Source organism: Peromyscus californicus, unplaced genomic scaffold (genome assembly GCF_007827085.1).
Source record: "Peromyscus californicus insignis strain IS unplaced genomic scaffold, ASM782708v3 Scaffold_4__1_contigs__length_199733344, whole genome shotgun sequence".
In the NCBI taxonomy this organism is placed as follows: domain Eukaryota; kingdom Metazoa; phylum Chordata; class Mammalia; order Rodentia; family Cricetidae; genus Peromyscus; species Peromyscus californicus.
The window spans coordinates 168,574,839-168,590,845 of NW_026294562.1; the positions used below are offsets into that span (position 1 = coordinate 168,574,839).

A 16,007-nucleotide genomic window follows, 5' to 3' on the forward strand; every position below is an offset into this window, starting at 1 on the left:
CCATTTATGATTCCCAAGCCCTGACTCTGAGCAAGGCATAGCCAGACTTAAGGGAATAATGCAATAATGCTCCCATGGGGCAGAGCGCTGGATAGTCTCTTTAGACCTAAGTCTCAGGGGAGCTAAGGTCAAGGAACAGCAGGTGACAGGTTCCTGCCTGGGGCAAGCCAGGCCTTCACACCCTCCAGGAAACCTTGGGCTGTGAGCTTCAGGGAAACCAGAGCACTGGAGGCTTCTGGCGCCTGGGCTACGATGGGCAGAACTCCCTCACCTTTGACCAGAAGACTCTCAGATGGACAATGACTGTGCCCTCCACCCAGCAGACCAAGGTGTTCTGGGAGACACGTGCACCCAGAGCTGATGAATTTAAGACTTTCTTGGAGGACATATGTCCTGCTCAGCTCCAGGGATATCTGGCTTTCTTGAAGAACTTTCCACCGGATACAGGTAATAACTGTCACCAGGGTTGGTTCCCAGCACCCAGGGGAATATTCCTGTGGCCAAGAGGCTCCTCCCATGGTATTTGTGGGTGTCTGGTTCTCACTGGTGTGTATAAGGGTGGCAGAGTCTAAGGTGATGCCTGGAAGTTGGGGTGGAGGGTTTCCCACACCAGGCCCTGGCAGACAGGAACAAGGGCTCCATCTCTCCATCAGCCTCTTTCTCTGGGATGTTCTGGGTCCAGAAGGAGAGAAAGATAGGTATAAACAACTGGGCTTAGGTGGTAAGATGGAGTCATGCTTGTCTGATCAGCGTTAAGACAGGACAGAAGGATCCAGCCACAGAGCTGGACTACAGATTCAAATGCAAGCTACCCAACCCATGTCCCATGACTGGGATCCTTTGCCTGATGTTCTGCTTTTGTCTGCAAGGGTTAAGTTTTCTGTCTCTTGAGACAAGGCTTCACTACCTAGCCAAGGCTGGCTTTGAACTCAAGACCCTGCATCTGCCCCTTGAATGCCGGTATCACAGGTATGCACAGCTCTGCAAGGCCCCTGAGAGGTGATACTTAAAGCTTTCTCCTTGGCTAAGTCTCACGACAAAAAACAAAAAAATTATGAAAAGTGCCCTAGAAATGGGGGTGGGGTGGGGAGATAAGACACTGGTGACCAGTCAAAGTCCTCATGAGCCAAAGAATTAGAGTCACAGTCTGGTCGTCCGTCCCGGTCTTCCGGAGTGTGTGATACCTGCTTTGTGGTAGAGAGTCAGTCAGATCGCCAGCCATTGGTTGACTAGAGAAGCCCACTATCCCTACAGAATCATCTACACATGTGTTGGAAGGTTGATCCTCTGGCCTCTGAAAAAGTCTTCTGGCAGATAAGGGCCTGATGCCTGTGAGCTGCCAGGCGTCACTGAAGCTGCCTGCCGGCCTCCCCAGTCCTCTTACCACTGGGCCCAGGGTAGAGGCTGGAGGCAAAAGTGCACAGTGTGGCTGTCTGCGTTCTGCCCTCCTCATCTCACCATTCACCAGCTCTTCCTCATCTTCTCCCAGGCCTCCCGGAGGTGAAGGTGACCAACAGGACATACCCAGTGGGCAGGATCACCCTGACATGCTGGGCTTTTAACCTGTATCCTGCTGTGGCCACCCTGGCCTGGCTTCAGGATGGAAAGCCGACACAGCAGCGTACCTTTGGGCCTGGGACCATCCTGCCCAGTGGGGACGGGACCTACCAGACCTGGGTGTCCATTTGGGTTCTTCCTGGACAGGAACCAGAGTTCACCTGCCACCTGAGGCACCAAACCCATGACATCAAGGTCCCTGCTGCCCCTGGTGAGAAAATGGGGCAACCGTTCACCTCAGGGGGTAGGAGGCAGGGGCAGGAAGGACCCATAGGACACAGTCACCACTCACTTCATGGCAGGTCCAGGGCGTGCTGCTGAGTACATTCATGATGCTGCCACCTCCCAAGCCGCCTCAGCTGTTTCTGCACTCCCCATGGTGTTGGTGGTGGTGCTGGCCAGAGCCAACTGAAGCCAGAACACAAAGAACAGAAAACTACCGGGTAAGGAGCCCATGTTGGGGGGTCTGCTTCTTCCTCTCGCTTGTGACTAGAGACAGAACTGGTTTGTTTGGGTTTTTCGTTTTTGTTTCTCTCTCTCTCTCTCTCTCTCTCTCTTTCTCTCTCTCTCTCTCTCTCTCTCTCTCTCTCTCTCTCTCTCTCTCTCTCTCTCTCTCTCTCTCTCATTTCTTTGCTGCTAAGTTAGCAGGGAAAGCCTTTTCCTGCATCAGGTACATCCTGGAGGCTGCTGAGGAGCCAGGCCAAGTAGAAGAAAGGCAGTGCCAATCAAAACCAAAGAACCGGGGTTGGAGAGATGGCTCAGTGGTTAAGAACACTGGCTGTTCTTCCAGAGGTCCTGAGTTCAATTCCCAGCACCCACATGGTGGCTCACAACCATCTGTAATGAGATCTGGCTCCCTCTTCTGGCCTGCAGAAATACATGCAAACAGATCATTCTATACATAATAAATAAATAAATCTTAAAAAAAAAAAAAAAAAAAAAAACAAAGAACCCAGCTCTCACAACAAAGGAGACAGAACGTGGTTATTCTGCAGCCAAATATGCCTGACTAAGGCCCAGGAACACAGATCCAAGTCTCCCTAAATGCCATGTACCAATGCAGTTCCTGTCTGATGACATGTCTATTGTAGTAGAACAAAGAAAACCTTCAATCGAGATATTTTTCAAATACATTAATGGAAACATCAGGTAGATGGGTTCCAGCAAAGAGGGGCACGGATCTCCTGACACTCTGCTTGGTGGAAGCTACTGATCCCTTCATACCTTTCAAAGGTTTCACCTGCTTATCAAAAGGATAGCAGGGCAGACTCAGAGGTCCACAAGAATGGTCAGGGGGTCTAAAGCTCGCCCCAGGATAATCAGCAATGTTCTAAATCTCCACTGTCTGGGAGTTCTCATCAGTCCATTGGGCTTTAATATTGATGCATCTTTGTGTGTGTGTGTGTGTAGTATTGTGTGTGGTGTATGTGGGTTTTTTTGTGTGTGGTGTGTCTGTGTGTGGTGTGTGTATGTGTGTGTGGTGTGTTTTGTATGTGTGTATGCTGTGTGTGCATACGTGTGTCTGTGTGTGATGTATGTGTATGGTGTATGTGCATGTGGGGTGTGCGTGTGTATATCTGCTGTGTGTGTGTGTATATGCAGTGGATGTGTGATGTGTGTGGTATATGTGTGTATGTATGTGTGTGGTGTGTGTGTGTGGTGTATGTGTACACAGTATGTGTGTATGTGTGTCTGTGTATGTGGTGTGTAGACAGAGGTAGAGTTTTTCTGTCCTGACCCCTGTTCCCAAATAACCACTCTGAGGCTTTTATTAATTGTAAATGCTCAGCCAATAGCTCATGTTTATCACTAAGTAGCTCTTACATTTTAAATTAACCCGTATTTTTATCTATCCTTTGCCAAGTGACTTGGTACCTTTTCTCAGTACGGCATGTCCATCTCCTGCTCCTCTGCTGGCAACTCCTGACTCCACCCTTCTCCTTCCCGTCATCCTTAGTTTGGTCACCCTGCCTATACTTCCTGCTGGCTACTGGACAATCAGCATTTTATTAAACCAATTTGGGTGAAAAATCTTTACAGTGTACAAGAGAATTATTCCACAGCATTCCCCCCTTTTTGTCTAATTAAAAAGGAAGATTTTTTTAACTAACATAGTAAGATTATACACAATGAAAACAATTATCAAGTAAGAATTACAGTTACAATATCCAGTCTATTTGTATTTGGCACAATTAGAGAAAATGCTCTATTATCTATCTTATCTTTGTGAGTCCAAAGTTTTGTACCTAATTTATCTTTTATCATAACTAAAGAAAACTATAACTATTACTATCTATTCTTCAACTCCATCAAAGACCCCAGAAGGGTGAAATGTTACCTAGTGACAGGGACATCAGGCTGCCTGGACAGTCACCCAAAGTTCCTCTGTAACATTGGGTCATCCACCTTTGGCCTACAGGCCTAGCATATCTGACAGACTTTCCTGTGAAGCAAGGAATTCTGAAGGACTGTCCTACCTTGTCTTGGCAAAGTTCAGCAGTCACCTTTCTTGTATCCTGCTGGTCCAGTTTGGACAGTAACTGTCAGCAGTTGAAGCAAGGGCAGTTTCTTTGCCCACATGGCTAGATTTGTCATAAAGAAAGCAAACTCCATATAGAGTTTTTTCAATGCCCAATATCTTTTCTGAAGTAGATTGGTGCTGCCAGGAGGAGACATGTATCACTGTCATGAAAAATTTAAGTTCTTAAAACATTTTTTAAAGATTTATTTATTTATTATGTATACAGTGTTCTGCCTGCATGTGTCCCTGCACTCCAGAAGAGGGCACCAGGTCTTACTCTAGGTGAGTGTGAATCACCATGTGGTTGCTGGGAATTGAACTCAGGACCTCTGGAAGAGCAGCCAGTGCTCTTAACCTCTGAGCCATCTCTCCAGGCCCTCTTAAAACATTTTAAATGTCATATTCTGTCGCACTTTGAAGCATTCAGATAGATAGATTGCCTATCTATCTGAAATATATCTCTGTGTGACCTTAAAAAAATGACTATTAATATGTATTTCTTAATTACACATTACCTTTTAAATGATCTATATAAGTACAATATTTTGAATAAGAGTAGAAATATACATATAGCATAATAAAATTAACTTTAAATTTGTATCAATAAACCAAAATCCATACCAATATAAAATATGTTAAGATTAATAGTTTTTTTATTGAATTAGATTCAATAATCTACCCTTTTAACCTATCATTTCTATATCCCTCCTTTTTCTTTTCAGAACAAGATCCCTGAATCTAATCTCCTTTGTTCAACTCCTTCCGCCTCCTTGTCCTAGGAAAACCATGGCCTACGGAGTCGGGAGGGACCTAGCAGGGGGAAGTGGAGCAGTGGCCACTTTGGTGGCTTGCCATAGCTGCTTTCTCTGTTCTCATCTTGCTCTGGTCCCTGAATTCAGTTTTTCAGGGATTCAGATGTTTTTTAGATCTAGACAATATTGAAATATTGTTTTATGCTGTTCTGTGTAGCTGGAGATTTCTCCAGTCCTGCCCAGCCCCATGGACCCCACAACCGCTTATAAAATAATCACTCAGAAGATTATATTAATTATACTGCTTAGCCATTAGGCCAGGCCTATCATTGACTAGCTCTTACACTTAAACTCAGCCCATTTCCGTTAATCTATATGTCACCACGTGTTCCGTGGCTTTACCTGTTGCCTTTACATGCTGCTCCCTGGATGGCAGACTGGCGTCTCCTGACTCAGCCTTCCTGTTCCCAGAATTCTCCTTTTTGCTTGTCCTTCCTATACTTCCTGCGTGGCTACTGGCCAATCAGCATTTTATTTATACAGAGCGATATCCACAGCAGTTCTGCTTTATTGAAAAGCTGGCTGTGGAGTTGGGTTATTGCTCCTGCTTCTTTAAACCCAAGCATGCTTATTTAAAAGTTTCCTGTCTGTCCTATGACATGAGACACCTGATTTTGTGACAAAAAAAAAAAAAAAGAGAACAAAACAGCCAAAAAGAAAAAAGAAAAAAGCCAGGCAATAGTGGCTCACATCTTCAATCCCAGCATTCAGGAGGCAGAGGCAGGTGGATCTCTGGGTTCGAGGCCAGCCTGATCTACAGAGAGAGTTCCAGGACAGCCAGAGCTACACAGAGGAATCCTGTCTAGGGGGATTTTAAAAAAAGAACAAAATCAAAAAAAAAAAAAAAAACTCAGAGGAAAATGAGGATTTCAACAATGCTATCCCACAGGGAACTCTGGAGAAAAGACAGCATCTTAAAGTTTGTCTTGCGTTAAAACAAAAATGCCTTTGGTAATATGCACAGGGCATGGAAGGCAGTGGTGCTGGGTGAGATTTGATGAACTGTGGGGGCCTGGCTCCAAAGGCTTCAGAGGAGAGTTTTAGCATGTGACCTAGAGATCGTTCTTGTGATATTTTGGTGAAGAATGTGGCTGCTTTTTTGCCCTTGTCCAAAGATTCTGCCTGAGGCTAAAGTGAAGAGTTTTAAATTCATTCCATTGGCAGAGGAAATCTCAAAGCAGCCTAGTATTGACTCTGTTGTGTGGTTATTGGTGTTAACTCTAATGAAGATTTATAATGAAAAGAATCAAGCCGAGCAGGGTAAATTGCAAAATGTAAAATTTAAGGTGAAAAGAAACACCAAAAAGTGGAATGGAGCCAAGTCCTGTGTTCAAGGAGATAAACAGACTAAGAAATGGAATAAAGAGAGTGGTGACCTCAGGGCAAGATCCCACCCAGCTAAATTTCCAACTTGTGAATAGGAATTAAAGAAAAGCTTAGAGCCAGGTGTGATGGTGCACACTTTTAATCCCAGCACTGGGAAGGTAGAGGTGAGCGGATCTCTTGAGGCCAGCATGGTCTAACCATTGAACACAGAAAGTTGGTGAAGATATAGTTGACTTGGCAGCTTTGGCCATGTGATTCTGGAGTTAAGGATAGAAGAAAGGGGCTATGGAATTTGCCCTCAAGACTAAGGAAAGCTGCTGAGGCCAGGCATGTGTCGGGGTGTCCCTGAGTGGAGACCCAGAGAGGCCATTGTGTGATGCTGTGAAGTTGAAGCCTGGATTGCCTTGGAGACCCCAAGATGTTAGGGACACAGAGTTTGGAGTTTGCCCAGCTGGTTTTTGGTCTTGCTTTGGTCCAGTATTTCCTCACTATGCTCCCTTCCCTATGTCTAGGAACAGTAATGTATATCTTGTGCCATTATATGTTAGAAATTTTACAGGGATTACCATTAAGAAATTGCATGAGTCTCAGAAGAGACTTTGGACTTAGAAACAAATTTGGAACTGTTATAAACTACGAGGACTTTTGAAGTTGGACTGAATGCATTTTTGCATTATGATATGGCTACAAGCCTTGGGGGCCAAGAAGTAGAAAGTGGTGTTTTGAAAGAAAATAGTCCCCAAAGGGAGTAAAACCATTAGGAGGTGTGGTCTTGTTGGAGGAAGTGTGTCATTGTGAAGGTCTAATATATGCTCAAGATACCACCCAGAGTCACAGTCCATTTCCTGTTGTGCTCTCCTCATCAAGATGACATCAACACCATGTCTTCCTGCACGCTACCATCTCTCCACCTGTAAGCAGCCACCTCAGTCAAATGTTCTCCTTTCTAAGAGTTGCCCTGCTCATTAAGGAAGGGAATGGCTCAGTTGCCTTTAGCCTACTGGCTATGGGTGGGTTAGGACTTCTGTTGGTCTTTTCTATGTTGAACACACAGATTGCAAGCCCAGCGCCACTTTGAGATCTTTGGCAGCAGTTAACTCTGCAGCTTACATACTATTGAGCCTGTATGATAATGAGTATTCAGAGACGGGTAATGCCTGGGGGGTGCTCACCAACCTAAGACAGAGCACCTGTGTGGCCTGGGCAGGTGTCTCTATGACGGGTAAGGTGACCTGCTGACATCCCACGCAACCTAAGTCAGAAGCTCATTTATTAGTAAAAGGGGGACCTGTAGGGCCCTGGCCCCATTTTGGGTAACTGCTGCCTTGCTTGCTGACCTTGACCTTGATATCCTCCCTATGCTAATTCCCTCCCAGGTTTCACCCTCCTGAATGCTTAAGGGAAGTTCCTTGTCTGTGTATCCTGCATAATGCGCGCGTTAACAGCTTAGATGCAAGATTGTAAAATAGGTAGCAAACTTCTGCCCTCGAACTTCTGCCCTCCAGGGTTCTCCCATTGTGCTGTAAGTCTGTATTTAAGACCTCCTCCCTCCTTCAATAAACAGCATTTGGCATTAAAAAAAAAAAAAAAAAGGAAAGGAAAAAAAAAAGAGTTGCCCTGGTCATGGTGTCTCTTCACAACGATAGAACTAAGTAAGACAAGGACTACATGACAGGATGAAAGGCCAGATACTTGGATATGCAGGTGCTGGATACTCGTAGCAAACTTTGCCATAGCTGAGGGCATCAATGGCCACTGAGTTTCTTGTTCAATTCTGCTAGGCCAACAGCACACCCAGTCTGAAACCCCCACAGCAAGGTCAGTGATTCTAAGGGCTAATGTTAAAACAATAATGCCAATCAATTTAAAACTGAGTTTGAATCTTAATCTTATAGAAGCTACTAACTTGTTCTAGACTGTTTAAAAAAGTAACTAAGGGGGAACTGGGAGGGGTGGGGGAGAGGAAGCTGCAGTCAGGATATACTGTATGAGAGTAGAATAAATGAATTACGGTATGAGGGTTGATAGTCACCTTATAAACAACTAATATGTTCAGAACTATGCTTGTAGTCATGCTGGCTACAAATGTAATTTATTTACGGGAACAAATTACGTTTAGTCTCCAATGTATATATTCAAGATTAAGCCTTAAACAAATAACTAGAAACACAAAGTTTATTTAAAATCAGGTATACTTAATAGATAGCCCTCAACACTTTTCAAAGATCTGCTGGATATGGCATTTAAAATGTTTAATGAAAAAACTTCCTATGATAGACAGAGATGCTAGCTCCTAGAGACGGCCCCACGGACTCCCAAGAAGACAATGGGGCACAGACCTGACTGTGGAAATGCTCAACCACTGGGAAGAGCTACCCATGACTGGCCTGCTGCCAAGGCTCTAACCAAACTGTAGAGTTGACTGTCACGTTCTGCCTCGTCAAAGCAAGGTCAGTTTTCCCAGGTGCCTTCCCCACAGGAAAATCAGATTTTCCGGACCTGGCAGCTGAAGGTCTATGCTCAATACTATCCCTTGTGGCAGCCAAAGACTGACCTCTGTCCCCAAAAAACTACCACCGGAGCCTAGGGCAACCATCCAGGTAACTGTAAGTCTTTGTTGTTTTAGTCAATATGGAGACCATTTGGATTATTCTTCCTGCTATAATTTACCCTCAGATCTCTGATGGTGTTGACGGCTAACTGTAGCTATATCAGTTTAACAGCAGCTGCCTGGTTAATGCATTTCATATTTGATAATCTGGCTTTGCCTGTCTAGAGCTATTAATTCTCCTGATGAGAAAGGCAAACTCACAGCTTATCCTTTCTAACAGGCTTCATATCGAGGGGTAAACAGCCTTCGGATGCAACTTCTACTATTTAGGAACTTGCTTTGTAATGGCAGCTCTCAGCAATCAACCACCTGTGTCTCGTGGTAAATGACTGAATCAAAAAAAAGGTTTTAAATTTATGTACATTCTGAGAGACTTAAGAAAACATTTTAAATACAAATTACAAAGGTCTGAGACTATGAAAACTTAAATAAATTATAAAGAGCTAAGTGATAAGTTTTGAATCCTAGGTTGCTGGGTATCTGCCACCACCACTGACGTAGTAAGCCAAATCAAACTGAATTAATAAATCCATGTTTAATGAACAGAGCAAAGCAATCCTGGGTGACCCTTGGAAAGGCCAGGGAAGAGTTGCATGACAAATATAGCCACCAGGCCTTAAGTAATCTGTAGGCATGGTCTTGAGCAGCCCCAGGGAGGGGGCTGGCTTTTGGTGGGCTTTGAGGGAGTGGGTGGGGGTCTAGAATGGGAGAGGGCAGCTCTAAGGGAGGGTCTGCTGTTTGGTGGGCTTTGAGAGAGCGGGTTTGGGGAGAGAGAGATGGGGAGGGAAGTTGAGGTGGAGCTTCCACCAGAACACTAAGAAAGAAAAACATAAATACATACAAATTACTCTACACTGTCTTTATACAAAGATTTCAAAGGCCCAGAGTTTTAACATTGATCAATGGATTTCTAAGACGCTGGTAAAGCATTGACTACTATTATGAGTCAGAAGCTCAAGATTTTAATTTTCCTTTGGTTGTCTTCTAAATATAGGATTGAGGAGCTTCTCATCAGGCTAAAAATATCTCTGTCCCATCTATATCCAGCCCTCTGGACCAAAAAAGTGTTCATACTTCTCAACCCAAAGCTGTGGCTTTGGCTATGACTCAAAAACATGAGTCTACTCCAGCTGTTTGACAGACACCATTTACTGCTTTATCTATAATGAGGACTTCAGTACAGATTCCAAGTAGTGGTAATGCTAATATGTCTAAAACTTTTATCTTATCTAAAAATAATTCCTGTAAGCTCAGGAAGTGGAAGAAGTCATAAGACTTGGCTCTGCCTCTCACAGATCAAAAGAACCCCAGACAAGTACTCCTGTCAATCAACAGCCTGTACTGGGGGTGAGATCTCTCTCTCTCTCTCTCTCTCTCTCTCTCTCTCTCTCTCTCTCCCTCTCTCCCCTGGTCTTCGGACTCCTCCCCTCCCACAACTACCAGGACTATGCGTCAGTAAGCTCCAAATATAAAAGTTTCCTTGGTGCTCTTTAACTTCTGTCGACAGTCTGTGTTTGTCTCGGCAAAGTCCCACTCGGCTGGTGGGCAGCATCAGCTGTGGACTACAAACTGCTCCAAAGGTGAACTACACCACGCCAGTCCCCAAACCATAAGCCCTGGACTTGAAAACTGATCTAAACCACTCCAACCGGTGTAATTGCTCCCCGTCTCTTCAGCTGGGTCAGTAAACCAGATGCAGCTGATGAATGCTCCATTGCCCTAATCCCCTCTCAGCTTTTGACTGACATTCCAGCCTTCCTGCACCCTGACAACAGCATCCTAATTTTAGCAGGAAGTAGTGAGGAGAAGACATCATCTGTTGTCCTCAACAAAGACTGGAATGTTAAATCGAAAGGGAACTCCGTGTGTGTGTGTGTGTGTGTGTGTGTGTGTGTGTGTGTGTGTGTGTATGTATGTATATCCATAAATATATAACTGCATATATGTACACACATATATATATAGCTACATATATATAGCCACATATATATATATATAACCATATAGATTATGCCTATTGGCATACCAAACTCCTTCGTTGTCAAAAAAGGTACCTGTTAAAACCAAACAGACTGCCTGGCAGTGGTGGCGCATGCCTTTAATCCCAGCACTTGGGAGGCAGAGTCAGGCGGATCTCTGTGAGTTCAAGGCCAGCCTGGTTTACAGAGTGAGTGAGTTCCAGGACAGCCAGGGCTACATAGAGAAGCCCAGTCTTGAAAAACCAAACAAAAACAAACAAAAAACCACAAATAGGCTAAGCTCTGTCAACTGGTAGACTAGACTCATTAGCTAAAATAGTTCTCCAATATGATAAGGCACTTGACCTGCTCTATACAGAACAAAGAGGATGGCTTTAAGAAAAATTATTCTTTCTATGCTAACCAATCAGACATAGAGAAACCCTAACCATGATAGAAGTTCTGTCTCTCACCAAACAGAAAATGCGAAGGTGCTTGTGGTCCACCGGCATCTCAGCCTGTGCAACAGATATAAATGACCAGTCACTATCGAGGATTTGACACACAGACAAGGGGGATGGTGGACCAGCCTGACTCCTTCTTAAGGATGGAAATCATTTTGTCATAAGGCCAGAACAAGTCCATTTCTGTGTGCTGCAAAATTCAAGCTGACCATGCTTTACCCTGTTTCTGGAATTTGACATGCCCCCTCCATGGAGTTTGACTCACACCTTGAATGTACCTGAAAAGATGTTATGCCAAATCGTTTTAAAATGTTCTGCCAAGTTCCCAAGTAACCAAAATTCCTCTGGAAATCCCCCAACCTTTGAAACCTCCCCCCAGTCTTGCAGGTATTTTTGGACTAAACTCTACCTTCTCCTGTTTTTTTTTCAAACCCCCACTTTAGGGGGGGTAGCCCTGTCTAACAGAAAATACAGCTCGCTTAATTTGGCCAAAGAATTTGGTGATGGTCTTTACTTTCATTCAGTGGGATTAACATCTGCTTAATTCTTTGTTTCCTTTTTTCCTTCATAGAAATTTTATTGTCCCCCCTTCCTTTTTTTTAATTAGCTGTTGGAGAATTTTGTAAGAATTATGGCTGAAGCCACCATACGCTTTGGACTGAGGCCTTGGAGGCCCAAGGTTGACTGACCTCTGTTCTCTATACTCATTCACCACATACTTTCATGAGCACCAGCTCACACACACACACACACACACACACACACACACACACACACACACACACAGAACACACACTCACACATACACAAAAAGTAATGCTTCGTAATTATTATGTAATTTTTAACAGAAATGCCCCCGACAGGAGTAATACCCATTAACAGAATTTTTCCCATTGTGGCTATCTGGCAAGTCAGAGCGGTACATTGTAGGAAAACATAGAAACTTAACATCTGGATAAAACACAAAGTTCAACTTTTTTTTAATTTTTTAAAAGATATATTTTTATTACTTTTAATAGTCTATGTGGGGAGAGAGGAATGTGAACATGAGTGCAGTCCCCATGGAGGCCAGCAGAGGGTGCTATATCTCCCCAAAGCTTGAGTTATGAGTGATTATGAGCCATCTGATGTGAGTAAAGTCTCTCAAACTCAGGTCCTAGGCAAGAGCAATAAATGCCCCTAACCACTGAGCCATCTTTCCAGCCCCCCAAACTTCAACTCTTTAACAGCTCAATACAAAGACAAAAGACAAAATCCTGTTCTGTGTGGCAGTTTTTTGTAAATGTCTATCACCAGTTTAACCTTGGGGCATTGAAATTTGACCCTGGGAGTGTTTAGTAACCTTTAAGTAAAGCCAATTAGTTCCAGCTTAAACTGCCATTATTGCCCCATCAATCTATTTCCATTCTAGAACAATCCTTTACCTTAGGACAAACCCATGTGACCTGACCTCTGAGAGTTATTTCCTTTCCCTTTCTAAATTCATATTTTACCAAAAACACATTTTGTATTTTATGTCTTGTCCTTGCTTGATGGTTTCTTTCTTATCACAAAATGTAGAAAGCATTGCTTAATAAAAGTAACTATTCTCCAAATGAAAACTCAAGCCTGGCACGCTGGTCCAAGCCTTTAATCCCAGCACTCAGGAGGCAGAGACGGGATCTCTGTGAGTTCCAGGCCAGCCAGACCTACACAGTGAGATTCCACTCCCTCCCCGCCCCCTCAAAAAAAAAAAAAATCTGTACTATATTTTGAAGTCTCCTGTCTATCTTTCTATAACAATCATTTCCTTTGATAAAAAAAATTTTCTTCTGCTTGGAGAGAAAGAGGAAAGAGCCAGAAGGTGAGACCCTATTGCTGAGGACAACACATGGCCCCCGTTGCAGGATGTAGAGAACTCAAGTCAGAACTGATCTGGAGGAGATCTCCCTGAGGACCAGCTCACTTATAAGGAGCTGGGAAATGTTTTACAATGCATCTTGATATTTTAACTGACCTGTAATAATTGTATTGTTATGCCCAGATCGCTGGGACCCCCAAAAGACTGCCACGGAGACCAAATCCCATATGTAAAAGCAAAGCACCTTTATTTTCAAGCTCCAAGGCTTGGTCTCTCTGAGCCCTGAGCTCAGGCAGGGTAGTTTTTATCATAGCAGAGGTTGGGGCGAGGGGATTTCCAGGGTGTAGGACCCTGATTGGTTGACATTTGTCTAGGGGTGCTGGGAATGTTTAGAATGTCAGGTATTTCCCCTTAGATGCAGGCCCTGCCTGGGTGGGGTCCACTCATGGCTTTTCCTGGGTCTGGCTGTTGCCTGCCAGTAAGCCTGTCACAGAAGCTGTGTCTGGGCCTCCAAGCCTGTCATGGCAGCTGTGTGGTCAAGCTGTTTTGGCACACACACACACACACACACACACACACACACACACACACACACACTATGGTTTTTTGTTTGTTTTTTTTTTTTTTGAGAAGTGTTTAACGTTTTATTTGGTTTGTTTTTGTTTATTTTTTGAGACAAACTCTCACACAGCCCAGGCTAGTCTCTATGTAGCAGAGGCTGGCTTCTGCCTCCACTCCCCATGTGCTGGGACTCAAGGCATGCACCACACCTGACATAAAAGTCATGTTTTCTAGTTACGTCATCCATTGTAGTCATTTTCTCACCAAGAGAAGGAGAGCAGGACAAACTCCTCGTGGATTTGGAGGTTTTATTGAGCCACCCAAGCACGCCCTCCTGTGATCACATGATAAAGAGGCCCGGAGCTCAGGGAGCAGGGGGGTTATAGAGGTAAAACCACAAGTTTGGTGCATCCGGTGACGTGGCTGGGATGGCTGTTAGCTGGCATGACAGGATATGAACTTCAGCAAGAATAGGGCACAGCTGTGTCGCCATGCAGAACCATGGCCGGTGAGTTACGGTTCCTGTAAATACTGTGCACGCCCGAGGGTCAGGCTGACCTCAGTTTTAGCCGGATGGCGGGTCAGGATTGAGCAAATGTGCTTTTGTTTGTTTGTTTGTTTTCACTTGAAGTTCTGACGCTGAGGGTCCATGTCGTGGGGTTTCTCCTGATTGATAGGTTTCCTGGGGGGGGGGGGGGGAAGACTACACTTCCAAGCTTCGGTGCAGACAGGCAACTCTGGAAAGGAGGGACAGCGAGAGCGCGCGCGCGCGCGCGCACACACACACACACACACACACACACACACACACACACACGCACACACACTCCTTGCAGTCATTTCCGCTCCTATACCGGGTCACAGACATCTTTTTCCTGCAGTCGTTCTTTCATCCACCCACTTGGATGGGACTATGTCCCGTTACCATGAACAAATGGGGTCCGGTCTATGCAGAGTCACGATGCCTCTTTCCGCCTTCCGTCTCTTTTTAAGCCGCCTCAGAAATCTTACACTGATAATCTGGTTTTCATAGCACAGTTACCTGCCTCTGCTTGTATGTTTCCAGGGCCCTTAATGCCCCGGAGGAGCAGCGAAGTTTCCCCCAGTCAGCCTTCACCCAGAAGTGCAGAGCTCGGCAAAGGCGCCTTCCTCTGGCCTGGATCACCAGCTTTGGTAAGGAGGGGAGGGGCACTGGGGTGAGGCTAGCGCCAGTGGTCCAGCAGGACCATCACAAACTTGGTCACCTTCTGTCTTCTCTGCCTTCTCACGCGCTGGCCACACTAATTTTGGCTTCCCTCGTGAACGCAAGCTGGCTTCCAGAACTTCCCACGGTTATGAGCTCCCTCCGAGAACATCAGTAGCTTCACAATACTTTCCACTCTGTCTCCCAACAACAGCAGCCAGATCGCTCAAAGTTGCGAAATCACTCACATGACTCTGTGCCCTAGGAATGAAATGCAAGCCCCACTCCTCACACACCCCAGTTCTTTCTACACCAACAATTCCTCCAACCTTTTAAAAGTTCCACGCCTAGGGGGTCTCTCCTCTCCTCCCCGCCCTTCGTTCACGGCGGGCCCTCCTCTGGACCTTTCTTCCTGGCTTCTTGAGCTGATTAAGTCAAGCAGGAGAGACTGAAATGTGTGACTTTGGGACACCAGCATAAAACCCAGGAAATTTATACAGCTGGTAGTTCCTATTATGATTGTCGCTGAGGTTAGCACGAGCGAACTGCTCTGTGTGTAGGAGGGAGTTGGGGATGGATCACAACAGAAACCCTTCCGGGTTCAGCGGCGGCTTTTGCAAATGCTGGCTAGAAAGCCCGGAGAATGAGGGAAAGCCGCCATCTGGTGGAGAAAGGAGGGAACTATGGGAACCCAGCCCATCAAACGCCTGCCCACCACACCCCTACCTCCCATGAAATCCCAAATAGAAGTCAAAGCTAATATGCTTCCCGGAACCCTGAAACTTCCAGACAACCAGAGTAATTGTGTGAAATATATTTCTTCTTGAAATAGTTACTGGTTTTTTTATTTACTTCTTGCCTCACCCACTAGGATCTGTGAACATCTGAACATCTCTTGTTCAGAGCCTTGTTCCTCCAACAGGAGGGTGGAACACACGGTAGGTGCTCAGTAAATAATACAGGATGTTATTTAAATGAACATTACCTCCAGCTCAAACCTGAATCTCTCCCCACAAAGTAAGGATCCTCTTGAGAACCAAGAAATATGCCTGCCCCAACTTCTGGATCAGACTCAGGACCCTAAGACCCAACATGGAGAAGTTCCTGTTCAAGCAGCAGTTAACCTCCTTCCAGAACCTGCACAAGCCCGTTCCTGAAGTAGTGAGCAAGGGGG

General features: G+C 45.1%; 1 protein-coding gene across 1 annotated transcript in view; it reads left to right on the forward strand.

Annotated features, from left to right (window-relative positions):
• The window catches only part of LOC128125608 (MHC class I-like protein MILL2), a 39,559-nt gene extending 23,869 nt beyond the window's left edge, over window positions 1-15,690 (forward strand). The window contains 4 exon segments of the mRNA XM_052763188.1: window positions 172-447; window positions 1,490-1,859; window positions 1,861-2,000; window positions 14,717-15,690. Of these exon segments, the coding sequence (XP_052619148.1) occupies window positions 172-447; window positions 1,490-1,859; window positions 1,861-1,969 (755 nt within the window). The 3' untranslated portion in view covers window positions 1,970-2,000; window positions 14,717-15,690.
• Window positions 15,691-16,007: the final 317 nt, after the last annotated feature.